Source organism: Cariama cristata, unplaced genomic scaffold, assembly GCF_000690535.1.
Source record: "Cariama cristata isolate BGI_N322 unplaced genomic scaffold, ASM69053v1 scaffold10809, whole genome shotgun sequence".
NCBI classification, from domain to species: Eukaryota; Metazoa; Chordata; class Aves; order Cariamiformes; family Cariamidae; genus Cariama; species Cariama cristata.
This window is the reverse complement of record NW_009637451.1, coordinates 87854-108180: the sequence shown is the minus strand read 5'-3', so window position 1 is coordinate 108180 and position 20327 is coordinate 87854. Positions and strand designations below refer to the sequence as shown.

The window sequence follows — 20327 nt, the reverse complement described above, 5'->3', positions numbered from 1 at the left end:
TTTAACAGACTGGCATGACATACCATGAGCTTTCACACTTCATGACAATCAGTTTCAACTGACTTGCGCTAAAGCCTCTTAAAGGCATGAGCTTTCTTTTCCAAACAAATAACTCAATCCCATTAACAGATGTTACTGGATACGCTGTCATGCTAAATCTATTAATGGGATAGGTTAACAGGGTTCAGTTTAGCCTCAGAGGTGACCAGCATTTAGATGTGGTTCCTTGCACCATAGTTTCTGAGCAACTTTAAGTCCACTAAACCCACTGCTGCCTCTGGATACATTTCTAAATAACTTAGACTCTAGTACTTCAGTACTTTTGGTACTTTAATTAGCTTTTTCTGTGCTTTATCTATCTACCTTTTTGTTCAGGTTGTGCCCCAAGTCCATTGGATCTTACTGCTTTTGGGTTGCGTATCCAGAAACCTAGATTTGCCATGCATTTCTCTGCATAGTCTCTGTTCACATTCTTTGTCCATTCGAGAAGGCATGCGGATGCAGGCTTCAGGCTTACTGCAGTCTGCCTGTACATCTGGCTTTGTTAGCTTGTCACCCCAGATGTTATTTTCATTTAAAAGAATTAGCATTTTGATTTTTTTTAATTTTACCTCAAACTTTCAGGCTATTTATATTTGCCATGCATTTCTCTGCATAGTCTCTGTTCACATTCTTTGTCCATTCGAGAAGGCATGCGGATGCAGGCTTCAGGCTTACTGCAGTCTGCCTGTACATCTGGCTTTGTTAGCTTGTCACCCCAGATGTTATTTTCATTTAAAAGAATTAGCATTTTGATTTTTTTTAATTTTACCTCAAACTTTCAGGCTATTTATAGATTTGCTTGAAGCTACACTAATACCATTTTTCAGATTAAAGCACAGTGTCCTCCATAAAGCGAACAAGTTGCTTTGCTTTCCTTTTGAACGCCTCAGGGACTGTACCCAAATGGCAGGTCTCCAGAAACAGCATCTGGCAAAGGAGAAGTTTAGATACCTGCCAGAATTATGCTTCTGCATCAAAAGTAGAAAAATTGTTGCCAACAGCCATCCTTCCCAGAATGCACCTTCTTTTAGGTAGTAGTCTAAACGGTTCCATTTATATGTTCATTCAGTTTTTCCAGAATCATGCCTACATAAGGAGAATCTTCCATCTTTTCTTTCCCCGAAGCAGGCCAGGTGGTACCCTGGCTGTTGTTTCTTTTGCTTGGACTGCCAAAGCAATGATCCTTGCACTGACTGAAATCATAGTTCTTCATGTAGTCAGAGGGCCCCTGTTGGGAATCTATTTAATGCAAAACTATTGTATTCTGTAGGAAGAATTCACTGATTAATCCTTCTGCTCCTCATCCCAAACTGTATGACATGGAAAACTCAAGTTTTACCTGTACTGAGATGTGGGTGTCATCTCCTGGCAGAAACATTTTATTCCCCTTTTTTTTCCATTCGAGATGTGGCATAGGATAGGCTGACACCTCACAGACAAAAATGACATCATTGCCCGTGAAATTCTGGACGTCCTGAGGTGGCATAGAAATAACAGGAGCTGCAAAGAACCAACACAACCATGCTTTAGAAGACAGTGAGCAAAAGACAACACAAACACAAAAGAATATAACATTAATTTCTACTTTACGTGATAAAACCAGTTTACCTTTTGCCATCTCACACATTATGAAGAGCCACATGATTTCAAGCAGCTTTTAAAGCTCAGAACACCTTGTGTCCCATTAAAGGGTGAAGAGCCTTTTTAAAAACACTTATTTCAAAGGACCCGTCTGTCCATCCCCTTGCACATGATTGTGAAACTTAGGCTGAAATTAAAAGTTTAATTTGTGTCCCATGAACTGTCATCATGGACTAGACTCAAGGCCCACCAATCAAGCAGCCAGTACTTGAACAGACCTTCAGAGGAAAATACAAGAAATTCTGTAGCAGGCAATCACAGAGTACCTTGATTGTGCATTGTAGTTCTTCTTAATTTCTTTTATATTTTGGTTAGCTTAAAAGCTGAAATACTGAGATTGCTAGCTTGCCAAAATTTATTTTCCGAGTACATCATTGCCTTCAACTTGCTAAAATCTCATCCCCCTCTGTTACCCATGGAACTCATTGCAGCAAGTTACAGAATAACAGCATTATCCTCAATTGCTATCAATTTCCTCTGATGTTCTTGTTATGAGACAAGTAATAAAAGTGATTGAAGTCCAATTATTTTATAAGGTTTTATGTTATGTTTATTATATTTATTAGATTTCCACGTACTTGTTTCCTATTGTTCTCTCACCCTCGCCTCCCTCCACTGTTTATTCTCTCTGAATTATCCTCTCCCACTTTTTCTCAAAGAAAAAGCTGACGTTAACCACGAGAGGGAGCCAGTCCAGGGATTTGAAAAAATAAACTATCACCTGATGCATTCATACACGATTTAAATACATATCCCTCTATAAGCATGTATGAAAATACTAAATGTTAACAGGAAATGATGATATTTAGCAGCAGAGAGCAAAAAAACATATTTACTGTTATCACAGCTTTCCTATTTTTGAGATCTCTGCTTTTTTTCCTGATCTGTTTGTCCTCAGCAAGAAATGTTTTTCCTTCTAAAGTCTGTTTTTTTTCTATTTCCATGCCAGTGTTTAAAAATGAATGCATTTTCTGGGCCATTAGACTTGTATTTAATTATTGCTTTTATTTTTGTACAGACCCCAGATGCTTGGAAATAGAAACTTATAGTAAATAATTAATATATTTTTACTTGCAATATTTGAATCAATATGTAGGTACAGCATTTATGCTTCAGCATTTGAAATTGAAACAGCGTGTTCCAGGTTTTCAAGCAAGGTTTCTAATACATTTGTCAGTTTTTCAGGATTGGTATCTGTGCAGAAAATATCAAATGCATACTGATTAAAATTAATTAAAAACAAAGTATACAGCAAAGTATCAATTTCCCCATTTATGAATGCCTCTTTAAACAATCATGCTACTCTTTAAAAGCAAGACTTTCAAATTAGGATACTTAAACCCTTAAATGCTTGTTCTTTCATGAGAAAGGTACATTCAGAATCTGTATATTATTTCAAAAATCTTATATTCAAATCAGCATTAACTGAATATCTTGGGTAAGAAATTTTTGTCTAGAGAAACTGTACTCTGAAATATTAAAACTCAATGCAACCACACTCCTTTTAATGATACATCCACTGTAGTTAAAGTGTAAAAAAGAAATCACATGTCTACATTGACTCACATGAGTTCTTTAAATTATTCCTGTACAAAGACAGCATGAAAAACTTTTTAAATAGGCAGATGTCGACTGGTTTGTATTTTTGTTCTGGTGCTAACACAGGTGTCCTATAGATGCACTGACAACACTGAAGTATTGCCAAGAACCGAGTCCTGCTTATGTGACTGGCCACAGACGTGGGTCAGCCGTGCGAGGCTGAGGGCTCTGGCTTCACCATGCCACGAAACACATCGTTAGCCTCGAGGACATAAGGGTCTGAATTACAAATCTACATTTTAGCTGTTCATGTACAAGAAATTTGGGTAGCACTGTCTACCATACACCAAGACAAATTCCACACTGGAAATACCCCTGCCTCTGTTAACTGTAAGGAGAATACAGATGATAGCTTGGAAATCTCTAGATGTGGGCTGAGCCCCACCCAGATAAGAACTTTTATAGAGGTAGTTAAGGCTTTGCCGGACCAGGGCTGACCAGGACTGGCATCATGTGAGATCAAACTCATAGCAAGGTGGAAGAACCACAGTTTTGATCTAACCAAATTGCCTTTTCTGAATCTGAACACACAATAAATACTTGCATCATTTACTCAAACTTGATGTGCCTCCAGCAATCAAGTAGTACATGTCTCACAACACCATTTTGCTGTATTTTACAGAAGAAAATGGAAGTAATGAGGTATTATTTTAAATTTACAAACTTCATTTTTGAGTTTTTCAGATTTCATGTTCAACCAAATTCTCCCATGCACATCTGTGTGTACTTTTTTTGCATAACTGTCTTTAGAAACAGATCTTTACCGTTATGGTAACCTGTCATTTTGATTCCTAGAGTAGATAAATTTTTCTTGAAAGCTATAGAAAGCACTCTGATGTCTCGGCATCCGGAGGTGAATGTGCAGTAGTTGCTCCTTTCCTTTTACAGTCCCAGTCATGAATTATCCTCATGTGTTACAGAAGACATAACCCAGAAGCCAGGAAAAGTCAGAATACTGCTTCACCTTTCACAATCAACATTAACCCAATATCACTCCAGACTAATGAATTGGATAATACAATTTTTTTCCCCCTTAACTCATATTAATTTTTGCCAATCTATGTCTGATTTCAGGAAAATGGCCAAAAATTTCATGGCTTGTTTATTTGGTTTTTTACTCCAAAATGTACATTTAAAATAAATTATGTGACACAGCTAAATAGAATCTCTGCTAGATTGTTCTGTTCGTTAAATCATCAGCAAGAGAGGTTGGAATGTGAATGGGGAAGGATTAAGTGTGGAGAATCTGTATATAATCAATTTATTTAGTAACCTTGGTAAATTATTAGATAAACAGGTCAAAACTAGCTTTTCAGGAAAAGCAGGGCTTTTTCAGTCTTTCTTTAGGGAGCTTGGCCTTTTTCTTCTCCTTTTTCTGTTGACAGACAAAAGATAAAAGGCTATACTCTTCTGATGAAAGGAGTTTATTGTTATTTATTTATTCATTGGTTGCTGTATACAATTAATCCATTTAGCATCAATAGGAAACAGCAGATGCTTTGAAGGAGAAAAAACAAAGTACTTTGAGTTGAGTGAAGGTTATATTTATAGCTTGGTACCAAAACCCCACAGCGTTCAGTGTTTGTTTCTCATGCAAATTGGAGTCAGCGGAAAGCGAGGGCCGCAGCGAAGTTGCTCCTCTTAGAGCAAGGCTCCCTGTTCCCTTTTGTTATCAGCTGCAGCCATGAAAAACTGTCTAAATCGCGGTGCATTTTCACATGCCCACTGTGCTGCTTCAGATGGCTGCTGTGGCAAAGAGGGGGATTACTGGTAGACTCTTACGCGGGATCAAGGCATGGTGCCCCCCATGGTAGCACCTCTGTGCCCTACTGCTTGCTGAAAGGCGCAAGCTCCTTCCAGGGTCTAAAACACAGTCTGCAAACCCAACATGGTCAGCTGCTGCTCCGAGAGGTTGAGAAGAGGGGCATGTGTGCTCCCCCCCCCCGCCCGGGAGCCCAGCACTCACCTCAGGCTCAAGTACTCTGCTGCAGCTGGGCACATACACCAGCTGGGCACTTGCCTCTGCAAGAGCCAAGGAGATGGACCTCCATTTTTCTTAACTAAACTCTGCACAGCACGGACATGGCTATGAACTTTCCCCCAGGCTTCTGTGCAATTCAGTAAGCTGAGCGATTCCTAGGAAATTTCTCTGCATTCCTGGAGAGAGGGTCCAGCCTTTCTGGGGACCCAGGGAAGCAGTGGGAAAGCATTGGGGGTGATGCCTGCATGCAGAGCAGCTGAGCTCATTCCTCCTGCTCGATGAGTGGTGTTATGCGCCTCAGGGGTGACTGCAAGGCCGGATGGATGACAACAGCAGCAATTGAAAGTGGTAGTACTTCCAAATTAAAGCTTTTTGTACATGGCCTGTTCTGTTTAATTAATTAGAGCGGACCATTGCTTTAAGCCTGTATGCCTGAAGAGCTACCTCTGCTGAAAAGTTAACATCACTTGCTACTAGAGTGGCACTTCTAATTGAAATCTTCCTGAAGGCATTATGCTGCAAGAACTAGTGCTATTTTAATCCCAAATAAGAACACCTACCTGAGGGCTAACAGGCTTTCAATCATACTGTGGGCTGGTACGCATTGAGTTTTCTGAATGTCTCTTTACTGACAAGCCTCATTTCCCAGCTTAATACCCTAACGGCAAATAAGGGATTCTTTAATGGATCTTTCTCTTGCAACTAGAGAAAGAGAAAAGAAGTCTGGTATTAGCTGTTCATCAGTTTTCCTTTTAAGTACTCAATATCCAGTGTTCATTCAATATAAAAGCACACCATACAGTCTAAATTGGAGGCAACAGATTGCTAGTGAGGAGTGGGTAAAATGTACCTGAGTTATTCTCATATATGGACCTTTGCCAGAGATGCAATTTCAGATTCCCAGAACTGTGACCCATTTGTGACCCAGAGACCTTTTCTACTTACTTCATTTGAGAAAATATTTAACTTTAAAAAAAACCAATAATTTCTCATTCAGAAAACAAAAGCCTGCTCACTTTTTCATTTTCATTTTATATTCATGTGACTTAGGTGAAAGGTGCCCAGGAGTAAAGACTTGTAATAACGTGAAGAATGAGAACAGCATATGAGCAGGAGGCAGGATTCTTCCCTACAACCTAGCTAAGAATCCTTCCACTAAGAATCATCGCAGACAACTGTTCATGCACTGTAAGTGTCTTTAAGGAAATTGTTTCAGTTTTATTTTGTTCTAATATTTGGATTTCTATTTCATGGGTTAGCTAGATTTTATGATGATTCCAAAATTGGATTATTTTGGACATTTTGTGAAAAGAACAGACCTGCTAATTAAGCCCTATCTTCTTCTATTGCCTCTACTTTGCTGCTTACCATATATACACACAGCTGGATACCTGCATGCATACACATATGTATATATATATAAATGAGATCTGCATTGCTATCACCACTTTAATATCAGGTTAGTCCTCATATAATAATAATTATTTGTCCAGTCCTCCCTGACTATCCTATCTGTTTACCTATTCCCAACCTCACATACAATTTTTGTATAAAATATCTCATACTCTGCTTATTCAAAGCAGAGCTAGTCTGTAGATCTATGGCTTATTAGTCACCATGTGCTTTAATCCACTAGTCTAAATTAGAGGCTTATAACATACAACATCAAGTACCAGCTGCTGTCACAAAGTGGTATTATAATAAAATGATGATAACAAAAATGCAGTGTTCGTTAATAAAGTTAGACTAGAACATTTAGTAACACATCTGAAAATAAGAATCAGATCTTTGTTCACTTTGGAAGTGCCTCTGTACATATTACCTGATTCACATGGCCCTTTATGTTTCATGCTGATATTTCTTTTCGTAGCATAAGCCTTGTTGAATTGACAGATGTTCTCGTAGGTTTTCCCTTCAGGTCCACAGATGCTCTCTTGAGACTTGCACACACACTGGGGTTCGGGGACTTCCCCAAATCTTGCTTCATCAGCGTCCAACCTGCACACAAGGTTGTCCCCACATTGCCCGTAAAAATGATTGCCCTGGTCCAAGTCGCAGATCTGACCTTCCACATTTCCACATTCAGGACAGCAGCCACAACGGTCCAATACAGTTCCAGCTGGACAGTCTTTAGGCTCAGAGCAAAGTGCCAAATCGCATTTTCCACAACTATCTCCTTCCCTTAACAGCCTCCACCAGCTTCGGTGGTACAGGGCAGGGAAACTCTGAGAAACCTGCACCAGTACTACCAGCACTGCTGTAACCATCGGGTGCTTCATCTTGAGAATGTAATGAACAAGCAGAAAAGGTCCTTGGAGTAAAGCCAGGGGGGGTGAAAAAAAGAAAAAGAAAAAAAAAAGAAAAGAGTGAGCTAGTGAGAGGAAAACTTCACAATCCTTTTTTTGTTTTAGAATATAAAACCTACTGCAAATGTAGGCTTTAAGAAGAAATTAGCATCAGACTCCTAATCTGGAACTGATAATAAAAATGCATACAAACCCACTGGCTTTTCTCTAATGCAGTTTGGAATGTGAGTATTGCTTGCACAGAAACCAAACTGCCCCTTCTGACAGCTGAGTTGAAGCTCTCTGAAAAGCTGTTTGCTCAGTGTCTCCTTGAGCCAAATTCACAAAGCGTTGCTCTACTGAAATGACATTATATTGCAGCTATTGAAGAAAGGGGAACAGGGTAAGTTAGTGTAAAATGAAGAAATTAACTGCTATGAGCTTTCCGCCCGCTGCCCCCCCCATCAGCTGAAAAAGACAGTCACAAAAAGATAAACGTGGGTACAAAGTAGTACCCAAGATGCCAGTAGCCTAGAGCTGAGCTAGTGCTCTAGAGACTGGAGCAAGGTTTAACACCAAATTTCATCCATTAATGATCGCAGCCAGGGGGTTCTGAATTAACAATTTACTGACAGGCTCTTTACAAGCAAGGGACAATCCAAGACAGCTGGAATTGACTTTAAACTCTTGGATTTAAGACAAGAGGTTCCTACACCCATTAAAGAACCCATTGTTTGCTCTACATTTAGCTTCTCTTCAGTGTTTATGGATGTCTGGGGTTTGCAACCCAAAATAATGTGGTCCACATTTGGCTCGAAGAACAAAGTGCGAAAGGTTTAGAACATAGACAAATGTGAGCAAGCTGCCACAGCATCTTCAGACACCCCAGAAGGAGCTTTTACTGAAGTATTAGATGCATCACTCGTCTTTTCACACCACTTTTCTGCCTTTGTTTCTTACACTGGATTTCTTTTCCCACTTTTTCTGTGCATAAATTTCTGTCAGTTCAGGGAGATGGGTTTGCAGAGTCATTTCTTGCCAAGTGTTGCACTTTTCTTTGTACATCTCAGGATTTAGGCATGCTTCCTATCATCCTACCTCATACCAGAAAACTCCCCTCCCATGCAGCTCAGCGGAGATGCATCTTGCTGTCTGTTGGAGGTAGAAGTGAAGCATAGTGGACTCACAGACCCTGCAAGTATGGCTCAGTACAATGGGTCAAGGATCACCACTCCCTACAAATGAAACATCTTTGTGTTAGCTTAAAATAACTCTACATGCATCACGTTTTCAAGATATACATATAAGACATTGTTAACAAGATGAAATAAAAGAGAAATCATGCTTGTGTCTACTTGTCCTGAAATCTTCCAGAAGCAGCTTTTTCTACTCTTTTTATATTCATGGTGCTTAGCTGCTTACATAAGCTCAATGAAGGATGCATTTTGTTGTACCATTCTTACAACTTCTGGGCACATCCACAAAAGCAAATCTTTTTGGGACATATGTTTTCTTTCCATCCCAAACATCTCCATGGCTTTTCCCAAGTTCAGCTTCTTACCTTCTGCACCAATTGAGATTACATCTTGCTTTGAATGAAACAGCAGGCTGCTTCAAAATCACTTCCTTCTCCCAAACTGCATATAACACAACTTTCTCTGGCCTACATTAGTGGAACACTTCTTAAAGCCAGCCTGGAGAGACCTACAAGGCACTGCTTATTTCTGTGTAATGGCTGGACTAACTCCTATTTTGTAATGCATGTTTTTGCTTTGAACACAGAATCAGATTGTAAAGGAGTAAATTACGTGTGTAATTGATGCTTTTAACATTGAGAGTCAGGAAAAAAAGTAACCACTGAATTCAATGGGAAATTGATTTTTTTGTCTCATCTTATTCTGTTTAATGTGGTTTATTTCACACTTCCTCATCAAATTCTAATTGGATATTTAGTTTTGCATTATAGGGTCTACTCATCACTGTCTATTTTATTATTTGTGCCTACAACTGTAGGAGATGAGTATCTATAGGACAAGGATTTGCTAAGGCTCATATAAAGTAAAAAAATGTGTGTAGTGGTGAAACCATATACGCAAAGCGGAGCCAAAGCAGGGAGAGATTGCAGGCCAGCACTGCCCCTGTTAAGGCTGACCTTAGCTTTACCTGTCATTTTCCAGGAAACATGTGATTTGAGGGCTGTAAAATAGAAGTATACAAGGAAGTACCTCCTGTATCCTGGCACTGAGGAAACCCATCATAAATATCCTAGAAAGCATTTTTGGCATTTATCAGACTAACATAATCCAAGTTCTTGGTGGGTTTAGCCTCTAAATTAAGACCTGGGAATGTCTGTGGTCTTCTTTGAACAGTTGCCCCTTGGCAGGTGACCTACAGCTGGAGGTTATTTGGCCACTGATTCCTGAGCTCACCTGTAACAAATTGGGGCAGGGAGAGGTTAAAGCACTGTGGTATGACATGGAGAAGGGGCCTGATAGCTGTCTAAAATGGCTTTCATTAGCAAGCCAGCTGTGACAAGCTGAGAAGAGCATTGCTGTAACTCTCCACGCTGGATGGATGTGTGGCAGCGTCAGAACAAGGGGAATAAAGGGGAATCAAAGAAAAAGAGTGGGATGTGCAGCTAGGTTTGAAGTGGCATATCTAAAGGCATAGTTCCATCTGGTTCAGCAATAAAATCTGCATTATTTCAGTATGTCTCTAATCCCTGAAGCTTGCTTTGGTGGGTTTGGTGGAAGAAAATGTTGATTTTCATCACAAACCTTGGATTATCTTAACCCTAAATATCTCCCAGAACAAAACACAAGCAGCAGTGGTTTAATGTCACTGGTGGAGTTGCACGACAGGCACCAAAGGACACTGTCTGCTTTTCAGACACATTCTCCAAATGCTGCCTGGAGAGCTGACAAGCAATGCAGATGAGGCCCCCACGACCCTTCCAACAGAGGAGGAGGTAAGCAGCTGCAGTGCATGAAGGGAGCTTTCTACCATCAGCTGTGAAATAACAGTTTGGTGACTAATTTCTTTAACAGGCAGGTTGAACAGCATTAGTGTACCCTCAGTCTTAGCAGGCAGGGTAGTGCTGGTCATGCAGCAATTTCCCTGGCTTTTTCTGGGTATTTCTCTGTGATATGATCAGTGCAATGAGTTCTGCCACCATCTTGTGGAAGGAGCAGCACCTGAGTTGGATGATGAGCAGTAAGGGGACATAGCAAAATGGCCCAGTGCTTCCTGTACCCTCAGACTGCATCTTTCACCAGGATGTGGGCAACATCTTGCAGAATAATTCCTGTAAGTGAATTGTTAAGGAAATTGTATTCCTATTCATTTCCTGCCTTCTTCTTGGGGCCCGGTGTTATGCTAAGCTGCTGACTTGTATTGCGTTATTCTACTTTGCATGGTAATAGGTAAGTACGTGGCTGATGCAATTTGAAATCCTATTGCTAGTGATTCCTGAGGTACTGCTCTTTCAGACAAAATGTGGTTCAGCTCTTCATTCTGTTTTTATTTGTGTCAATGTGAGTTTTACTTAAGTAAAGGTTTCTGAATCTGGTTCCTGCCAGACTTGCAGATCTGGTGCTTACACAGGCATGCACAGGAGCCCTGTGAGGAATAACAGCAAAACACAAAAGACTTTGAAGCGTTCCTTGTACCTTCTCTGTCCTGCAATGGTTCCTCTCCTTGAACCAGTGAAGTAAAGTTTGAAAACCATAGTGCTCTGTCTCTTAGGTTGTATTAAGTACCTGTTCTTGAGATTCCTTTAGAGAGAATAAATTTTGGCTGACTTGATGTGTTTCCATTCAAGAAACTTTATACTTGTATTATGTGCATAAAAGAAGCCAAACATGCACTAAAGAAAACTAATGTTTATTCTGTTATACTGGGTAATAGCAGACTACAGATGGCTGTGCCTATTTGGTATATGCATTACCTGATACTGTACCAATCTCCTAGGATAATTCCCTGCCCTCCCTGTGCCCCAGCATCCAGAATTGAGCTTCATTTGAGGTGCTCAGCTCACCTGAAAACAGCATTTGGTTTTGTAGAAATAAGTAGCAAATGGTGGAGATTAATGGTGGATGAGGCAAAAATGGTTGGATGCTATTTGCAGTTTCCTAACAGAACTGCTGACCAGCAGTGATACAGGCACAGGCAGTCCTGGGATCTCCAAACATTGCCTTTTTTGGTGCCAATCCTATTTGCTGACACATTGCTTTCATGAATCTCATCGTTAGTGCTGTAAGCACATGAAGTATAAGTTAATTCTACTGTAACGTGATTATTAAATCCATTAATCAAAGGCAGGAGATCCGTAATTAACTTATTCTCCAGCATCAAGTAAATGATTCTGCTGTGAGCTTTAAGAAAGCAATTGTTCACTAATAGCAAAATACACTGGGGCTATTAGACTATAAGGCTCTGTAATTGTATAATTAAATTATAAATTTTGCATATTTTAATAACATACATTTTAATTATTTTCTTTGTAAAGTTAAAATGGAGGATCATTATTTTTGCTTTTTTTAAAGTTTTACATGTAATTTGCCAAAAACGAAAAAAAAAAAGTATTAATATCTGTCCCCTGCCTGTAAGTTGACTGTTTTCATGTAAGACTTTGGCTAGGCTTTTGGTGATTCAACTTGGACCTGTCTCCAGCAGTGGCTGACTATAGATTTTTCCTATTTCACATTTCAGCATCTTCATTGTTGGTGACTGGAGGCATTCAGATTTTAACTTGCAAAGACAAACGAAGGGCCTGATAGCACTGTTCTAGTACCAAACACTTGGGTTTGATAAGAGGCTTACCGATTCCTTTTCACACAAATAAGTCTGGAAATTCCTTTTCACAAGCTGGTACTTCCTTCCAAAGGGCCAAATGTTTCAAGGGTTCTTTTCAAGCCTGGTTCACATCTCTGCTATCCTTTAAATAGACCAAATTTCTGAAAGCTTTGTAGTTTTATTGAGAAACACCCAAGCCTCCTGTCCCATAACAGGAACACAAGGTGATACTGGAAACACTTAGGGAGTCAGCAGTAGGTAATCAAGCACTTCTCTGAAGCCATTCTTTTGAGAGGTGAGAGTTACAGTGAGGAGACTTGCACAGAAAGTATCACAAGGGTATTTCCTCCCTGTGTCCCGCCCACATTTCCAGCCTGGCAAACCTTAGTTGCTCATCTTAACCCTTCTCTATACACTTTAATCACAAGTGCAATATAGAAGCAACACCCAGCATCATTCTCCTGCCTCTTGAGGGAGGTGGGCATGAAGGTTTGTCCACTTCCTGCCTTAATTTTAGAGAGCGCTAATGGAAAAGCATCCCCATGTTTTGTGCAGACCACAGTGTTTTCAGGTGTCATGTTTTGCTGCAGCAGACGCTGCAGTTTAATGCAGAACAAAACAATTTGTGTGTCAAAGGCAGTTGCTGTCTATGTCAACAGTGATATAGTAGTGCTGTTGGGTACGGCAGGGCTTCAAAGACAGCGGAGCTTGGGGAAAATGTTATCAAACCTCGCCACTCAAAAACAGACGAAAAATGAAACACACAAGAAAGTGTGTCTTGCACATGCTGCCAGCTACAAGCAGCAGGACAGAAACATGGTAATGGGCCGGGGAGCCTGGAGGCAGCGAGGAGGGAGGAGTGGGAGATATAGGTGAGGCCCTGGGGTCCCCAGCCTATCCCAAGGCTGTGGGTGGCACCCACTTACTCATGCCACCAAGGGTTGGATGGTATGAGTGTGAGAGTGGCTGGCAAGACCCCTTGCTATTCTCAACCCCTCCTGGGGGCAACTTTTCAGCAGTATCTTTGAAGACTGGCCTGGTCATTATTGCAGACCTGCAACAAACATGCTGTGAGCAGTTGGAGAGGGGCTGGAAGGCAAAAAAAGCCCAACCAAAAACCACAGGAAAAAAACCCCAAACCCAACATGGTTCTGGCTCTCCTGATGTTTTGAAGTGTTTCCACCTAACAAAGACTGGAAAGTGATGTTAGCTCTGGCCAGCGAGAGCCGGCTGGGTTTGTGTGTATCTGTCTATCCACTTTCCCAGCAGAGGGACAGTGACAGGAGGCAGACAAGAATAGGTTTAAGCCTGAAGATGATGCTGGTGGTGCTACTAGTTACATGTACAAGCAAAGCTCTTAAAAAGAGCAAATGACAGTGTTTCCTGGGAAAGCCTAATAGAGAGAAGGAGATCTCTGAAACTTGCAATGAATATAGAGTTGGTTTTCTTGGCAGCCTTAATGCTGATGGATAGGACAGTTTGCCTTGTCCAGTTTATATAAGAGCAGCTGATATAAAATGACTTCATAGCTGGATATTTATGAGAAGTTTCATTTCAAATAATATAGTTTGTGCCTCTGGCGGTGCTGTGGTTTAGCCCTGTTATTACTGGGAACTAAATCTTTAGGATATTCTAACTATAACTGCAGGGCCTGTTTGATCTTCCCAGTAAAGTTAATATTTTCCAAAGCAATGGAAACTTTATAATGGAAAGTCTCATTAGCAAAAACTACCTGTCCCTAAAAGCAGCCAGGAAATTGGGCACAGAGAGGAAACAGGGGATTTTCCTTCAGCTTCATCTTCTTTCTCTCACACAGCAATACTGAAGAAAGTAGTGTTTTCCATTACAGTGAATGTACAGATAGACTGTAACGATTCTTCTCTAGAACAGCAACTAGAAACCAATGTCTGATATAAAGCAAAATTCTCTCGGCTTGTCTCTGCTGCATATGGATCTTGCATAAAATACTCTTTTATCTCTTGAGGGAAGTAGGATTCGCCCCTGGTGCCAGACCTTCGCCTCTGGCCATCATTGCGCTGAGATCTATGTGGGAGAAGGGCTAAGGAAGGAGGTACTAGTAGCCCCACTGAAACTTCGCAGGCTTTTTTTTAAAGTGTGAGTCTTCCCTGTTTTGTGCCAGAGCAGTGGTATAAATGGGATATTCTCCAATGATTCCCTCGCCCCTTTGGAGTGTGCAGAGCTAAGGGCTGCAGTCAGTGAGGCCCACAGCCCACATGGTGTTGGTAGGGCCCCTGTAGTCCCACAACAGCCAGAAGAGGCAGAGTGGGACCTCCTGGAGCTGCCAGCTGCGCTGAAGCCTCCCTTTCTTCAGGTTAAACCATAAATCAGACTCCATCCTCTTCTTCCCATATTTCCTTCAAAGGCACAATTAGCTCTGACTGTTGTTACAAAGGCAAGTAAGTCTGCAACAGACATAGGGGTCAGGCTGTGCGCTCTGGTAATACAACTTCCAAATAAGTCATGTAAAAAGTCTGTTGCCTGGGCAATGGCGGTCAGTTGAAAATGACCCAGCAAAGAAGCTGGAGAAGAGAGCAGGAATCTGCTTCCCACCACTGTGCTTCGGTTGGAATTGTTCCAGAATTTAACACTTCTGACAAACATTTGTGTTCATCTGTGACCAGAGGGCTTGAAAAGAGATGCGCTGTGCTGCCCAGTGGGGGAGACACACAGGTTGTGTGTGGGGAGGGGAGGCTTTGCTGGCTTCTGTCTGGGATGGTTTGGGTACCTGTGAGTTATGCAGCAGTAGGAGATGGAAGTCATGAGAGAGGACAGGAGGAAGCTTTAGAGTGAGTAAGGACAGAAAGCAGTGCTTGAGCCAAGCTCAAACGGGCAGCACTTACCACTGAAAGAAGGGCTGAGTGCACAGGCGTTGCCTCTTGCTGTTAGATTTCCTGCTGTTCTCAGGACTTCGTGTGTTGTCTACGGACAAACAGGACTGCATCAAAGAATCCTGTAGATGAGCACCCTTGGGCTTTCAGGCTCATGCCTCCGGTCAGAAGGAGTAATCTCCAGACAAGATCATTCATCTAAATACTTGGAGGCTAAAAACCAAACAAACAAAAAATCAGTGGTGGATCTCTGTCACAAATGCTGAAGACCATGTTGTGCCTCTGGGAAGACGAGGCTTGTCTAGGGATATTTGCTACTCCTACCTTTCATTAATGCTTATGCCCTTGCAGTCAGAATGGGGCAGGGCTCTGGGCTGCATTTGCCAATTTCTAGAAGCCCAGCACAAGTCCTTGCTCCTTTACCGTCCTGCTGTTTCTGAGTGTCACAGTGAAGTGGGTAATTCATCTGTGAAAGCTCTTAGCTTTGCAGGTTTGTCCCTAATAAAAGGCATGGAAGCTGGAAACAGCATTAAATGAGGGAATACAAATGAAAACTCTGTGTGAGCATAAGTTAAGCAGTAAAGGCCTAAGTCCGTTTAAATTAATAGCCAGACTCCCACTAATGTAAATGGGCTCAGGATTTCACCCTGTGCTTTTTAGCTTATCTGGCTTCCTGTTTGAGTTGGCAGGGCAAATGTCTTTGTCCCTGTCCAGCAGGGCGTACTTCGGGTTGGTATCTTTAGCCATGCTGTAGCTGGAATAGACTGAGACTTCTAAGAGCGTTCCATCAGCCTGGACAGAAAAACAAACACAAACATCTTGCATGTACTGAAAGTCATAATGTTTTTGCACTAAATGCTGACCTACTTGTCCTAAAGTAGATGTTGGAAAGCACAAGCTGTCTTGAAAAGCTAGTCTGGTCTTCTATTTGTCATTACATTTCACAACTGACACAAATCTAAATCTGCACTAAAGAGGCTTTTTATTAAGCTACTACCTCAGCTTACACAAAACACCAGTTAAATGGCATCCATTGATGCTGCAGGAGTGAACTGCTCTTATATCAGTAGAGTGAAAAGGATACTGCTGCCTTGCTGCTCTCCTGTACCGCAGTACATTGCAAATGTAGAGCCACTTGTGTTTGTGCTTTACAGCCAGCAGTTGTGGACTGCAGGGAAAGAAAATGGCAGGACATCTCTGGGAAAATCTAAACTGATAGTATAAAGCCAAAAATTACTGTCTCCTTGGCAGGGGAGGGAAATAATCTATATATTTAAAGCAAGGCACTGCAAGTGGGCATATGTCTCAAACTGGATAAACTTAAAATTCTGGACTGGTGGGAGGACTTGGTCCTACCGCGGTGTTGAGAGCCATCTGCATGGTCTGACTCTACCTGTAGAGCTTTAATTCCATGTTCTCTGAACTCTGACAATTTGTTTTCTGGGGGTCTCAATCCAATAAAAACATAATATATTACTAAATTAATAAAAATCTACATGTTTAGTAATTTAGCAGAACTAAAAAACCATCAAAACAAATACAGGCCATTTCCATCCAAATCCCTCTTCTGGTAGAGGTTTGGGTAAATGGAGGGACGCTGCAGTGTGACTGAAAATAAAACCCCTACAACATACTGGAAAAACCAAAACCAGATGACTTCTGGATTCACAGGCTTCCAGAGGGGCAAGTTCTCAGGTCATGCCCCCAGACAGTCAGTGCTAAGCAGATGCAGCTGCCCAGCGGACTCAGCTGGAGCCCTGTCCCGTTAAAGGCAGGAGTCAGGACCTCTTTGCGTGGGTACACCCTGAATCTGAAAATGTCTTCTGTTTCAAAACTGTGCCAGTATACATGTCTCTGCTTAGGATCTGGGATCTCCCTGTAGAGTACACTGACATTATACAAAAGCCTTTCTTTTTGCAGGAGAATAAACCAGCTCCTTATCTAGAACTAAACTCAGTTCACAATTCATAACTCATCTGTCCATTTAGTTTACAAGCAGGGATGATCATGCAAATGTTAGCTCCCAAAATAGGGATTTCTTGTTTGCAGTCACAAGTACCTGTGCTAATCTGATGAAGCAAGCAAGACATAACACAGATTTCTGTGCCCAACCAAAGCAGCTTGCAGTTCAATATTGAATTTTCCTGGTGAATTGCCAAGTGAGTAAAACACAATTAAAAATAGTTTCAAACCACAAGAACTGTAAGGAAAACCGCAGTCTGTTTGAGACACAGACCTCAAAAGGGTAAGGAAAAAGAAAGAAAATGCATCAAATTATTCATTACAGACTTAACACTCACCTCATTAACAAGAAGCCCATTGTCTGATCCCAAGTGCAACAACAGGCTGTAATTTAAAACAGCTTTTATTCATTAATGAATAGAAAAGTTATTTCAGTGAGAATTTGGAGCAAACCTATGCCAATTACCAGCACTAAACAGTCTTTCCTTGTAAACATATGGCTTGCTGTGTGTTGTGACACTAAATACAGTAAGCAAATGAGAGTGGTTTCTGCTACCAATTCAATCACTAGGTTTGAAATGGAATTAACCTTTTAAAAATGCAAAGTATTCCTTACAGCAGATGGTAGTGTTTGCATATACAAATACCTCTTGGAAATCATAATGTAAACCACATGCTCTGAAACAATAGGATTCCTGAGCTGAACCCTTCATCCTCCTGAAAATGAAAAATAATGCTCTCCAAGCTCAGGCTGGTGGCTGCTGCAGCAGGACCAGCTCCTGCTTATGCTGGGGTGAAGCAGGCATAGGAAGAGTTAGGGGAAAAACAAGGGTGGGGGGCACAGAAGGAAGCAAGGGGACAGTGGGATGTACTAAAAGGTGGTATTTCTCTATCACTTGCTGCTATGCTCTTAGACATATATATGTTAGCTCTAGAGGAGGGCTGCAAATAAGCTATGTTAGCCTGTTTAGCTCTCCTCTATAGTGCTGCTCCTTCATATTTTAAACTGGATAAATTAATCCCCAAAGTGCTTTATGCTGCTGTGGCTAGACTGCTTTTGGTCCCTGTGCTAGCTAGGGCGACTCTCCATAGCACAGTATGAGGCTTTATATTCCTCTGGGTTGCACCGGATACAAGCACTTGCATCTCTTGAAACCTCCTCAAGTTACCTGCCTTGCCTGACTGCTGCTTGCTGTCCATCGTGCTTTTCTGTGCTAACACACATTCACGAGCATTTGTCCACAAAGGCTTAAAGTAAGTGCAAACGTTCTTAAAAAGAGACAAAGATTCCAGAAGCTGCAGCTTTAGGAAGTGCACGTAAGGAAATGTTAGAGCACACCAGAACATCACTGCAAAGCAGAATTCTCTCAAAAACCAAGTCAGTCTTTTCCTCTGTACATTCATGTTCTGCCAAGAGCACAAACAACTGGCACCATGGTGGAATAGTAAACGTTAGGGGTAACTGTTCTGTAGCTTGTCCAGATGCATGGTGCCGAGTTCCCTCAGAGCTGCAGGGCAGACACGGTCAGTCAGAGGTGAAGCGGCTCCTGGCTCAGGCTCTTTCAGAGAGTATGCCGCTACTCAGAACCCCTCCTGTTCCCTGGAGAGCCTTTGCAAGGCTGAACCCTTAAGCAAAACAGAGCTGTGTGCAGTGCTCACCTGTGGCTTTGTTCTCACCTGCAGCTTATGGGTTAAATACCAGTCCTGTGTGGGAAAGGCTGACTTTCAGTTGGTGTCTGTCAAGGTATTGGGGCTTCTCTTTGCACAGCAGTAACACGGAAGCTGCTCTGCGTTCCACAACTATCAGGATATGAAAGTCTCATCTTGAATTCAGTGGTGCTTCTAGCTTGTGTTAGACAACACCTGACGGAGACAGGAAAGACTTGGGATTGTGCAGTGCATCACCCTGACCCCTCTGCAGAACGTGTCTGAGCTCGCAGTGCTCATCTGTTTCGTCGTGTCTGGGACCACAGCAACACCAGTAATAACACCAGGCTGTTCGAGGACATCAGTGCAGCTATGCTGACTTGCTTCACTGTAGGATATATTAGCAAAAATTAATTTTGGTCCCTCTAACAGGCCTGCTGTACCTGCAGTAAGATAGAGGCTAGATGGCTTGCTTACTCTGTCTCTTACTTTCCATATCGGTCCTTGCTGAGCATCAGTTTGACCACTGAAATGGCCTCAGGACCACTCTGTGCATGCCCCTGAGGCTAAAAGTTAATCACCTGTGTTACAGCAGGGCTACAGGGATACACTCATCTGTAGAGGTGTATTAAAGCAGTGAAGTCCATCAATGAGAGAAAAAATGGTACGTAGGAACAAATAAACCAGGACTCCATACTTGCTAGATTTTTAAGAGTCTCTGAAGAAAGATGTTTCCCCTGGCCAAGCCCAGAGCTCTTTAAGAATATTCTCATAAGGTATCTGGGAAAAAACCCTCCCTCTCCCTCCCTTCCTTCTTGAAGTTACCAAAATCAGCAATAAATGAGAATGGACAGAGCTGACACTTTTCAAGACAACATGCTGTTCACTAGGCCGTGTCAATAAAAAACATTTTGCTGCACAGAGGTTTAACTTAGAAAAAGTCCTGAGCAGCAAAGTTGTAACGAAAGCTGGATCTAATGAAAGCAAGCCTTGAGAGTGGCAGTGTACTATAATGTACAAAGAAATCCCTTTTGTTAACATTAGTATTTGGTGGCTGGTGTAGAACACATTAGGGCATTTTAGTTGGGTTTTAAAGAAAGAAATTGACACAGAAAGAAGGTAATGATTTTTTTAATAGAGGATCTCTCTGAGGGTTTGTGTTCATATCACAAACATTCACTTTATTACATTTTATGGAATGGACTTTAAATGCCAGTATATACAAGCCAACATTTCATTATTGGAGTTTGTGTTTATTCACTTGCCCTTGTCAGTCTGTTCCCCTTTGTCTTCTTGTGCTGCTCTTTGTAAAAGCTATGATTTATGAATATGTGGTTTAGAGCCTCCACAATATAGTGTGGTGAAGTGGTTCGATAAAAACTTATTAAAGTAAAAAAAAATCTATAGTTTCATATTTTGCCCACCTTCTACAGGAACCCCCAGAAAGAGACTCTTCTACTAGGCAAACACTGCGTGCGTGAGACTAATATAAGCAACACGCTGAGAAGCGTCACTCAGCCAAACCTC

General features: G+C 41.5%; 1 protein-coding gene across 1 annotated transcript; it reads right to left on the bottom strand.

The window, feature by feature from the left end:
- Positions 1-1381: 1381 nt before the first annotated feature.
- Positions 1382-7885, bottom strand: LOC104167933 (kazal-type serine protease inhibitor domain-containing protein 1-like; the record flags this gene model as incomplete). Its single annotated transcript, XM_009708335.1, has 2 exons — positions 7086-7885; positions 1382-1542 (listed from the first exon to the last, which is right to left on the bottom strand). Coding segments are annotated over exons 1-2 (618 nt in total), but the record flags the coding sequence as incomplete, so codon positions are not given.
- Between the last annotated feature and the right edge of the window lie 12442 nt (positions 7886-20327).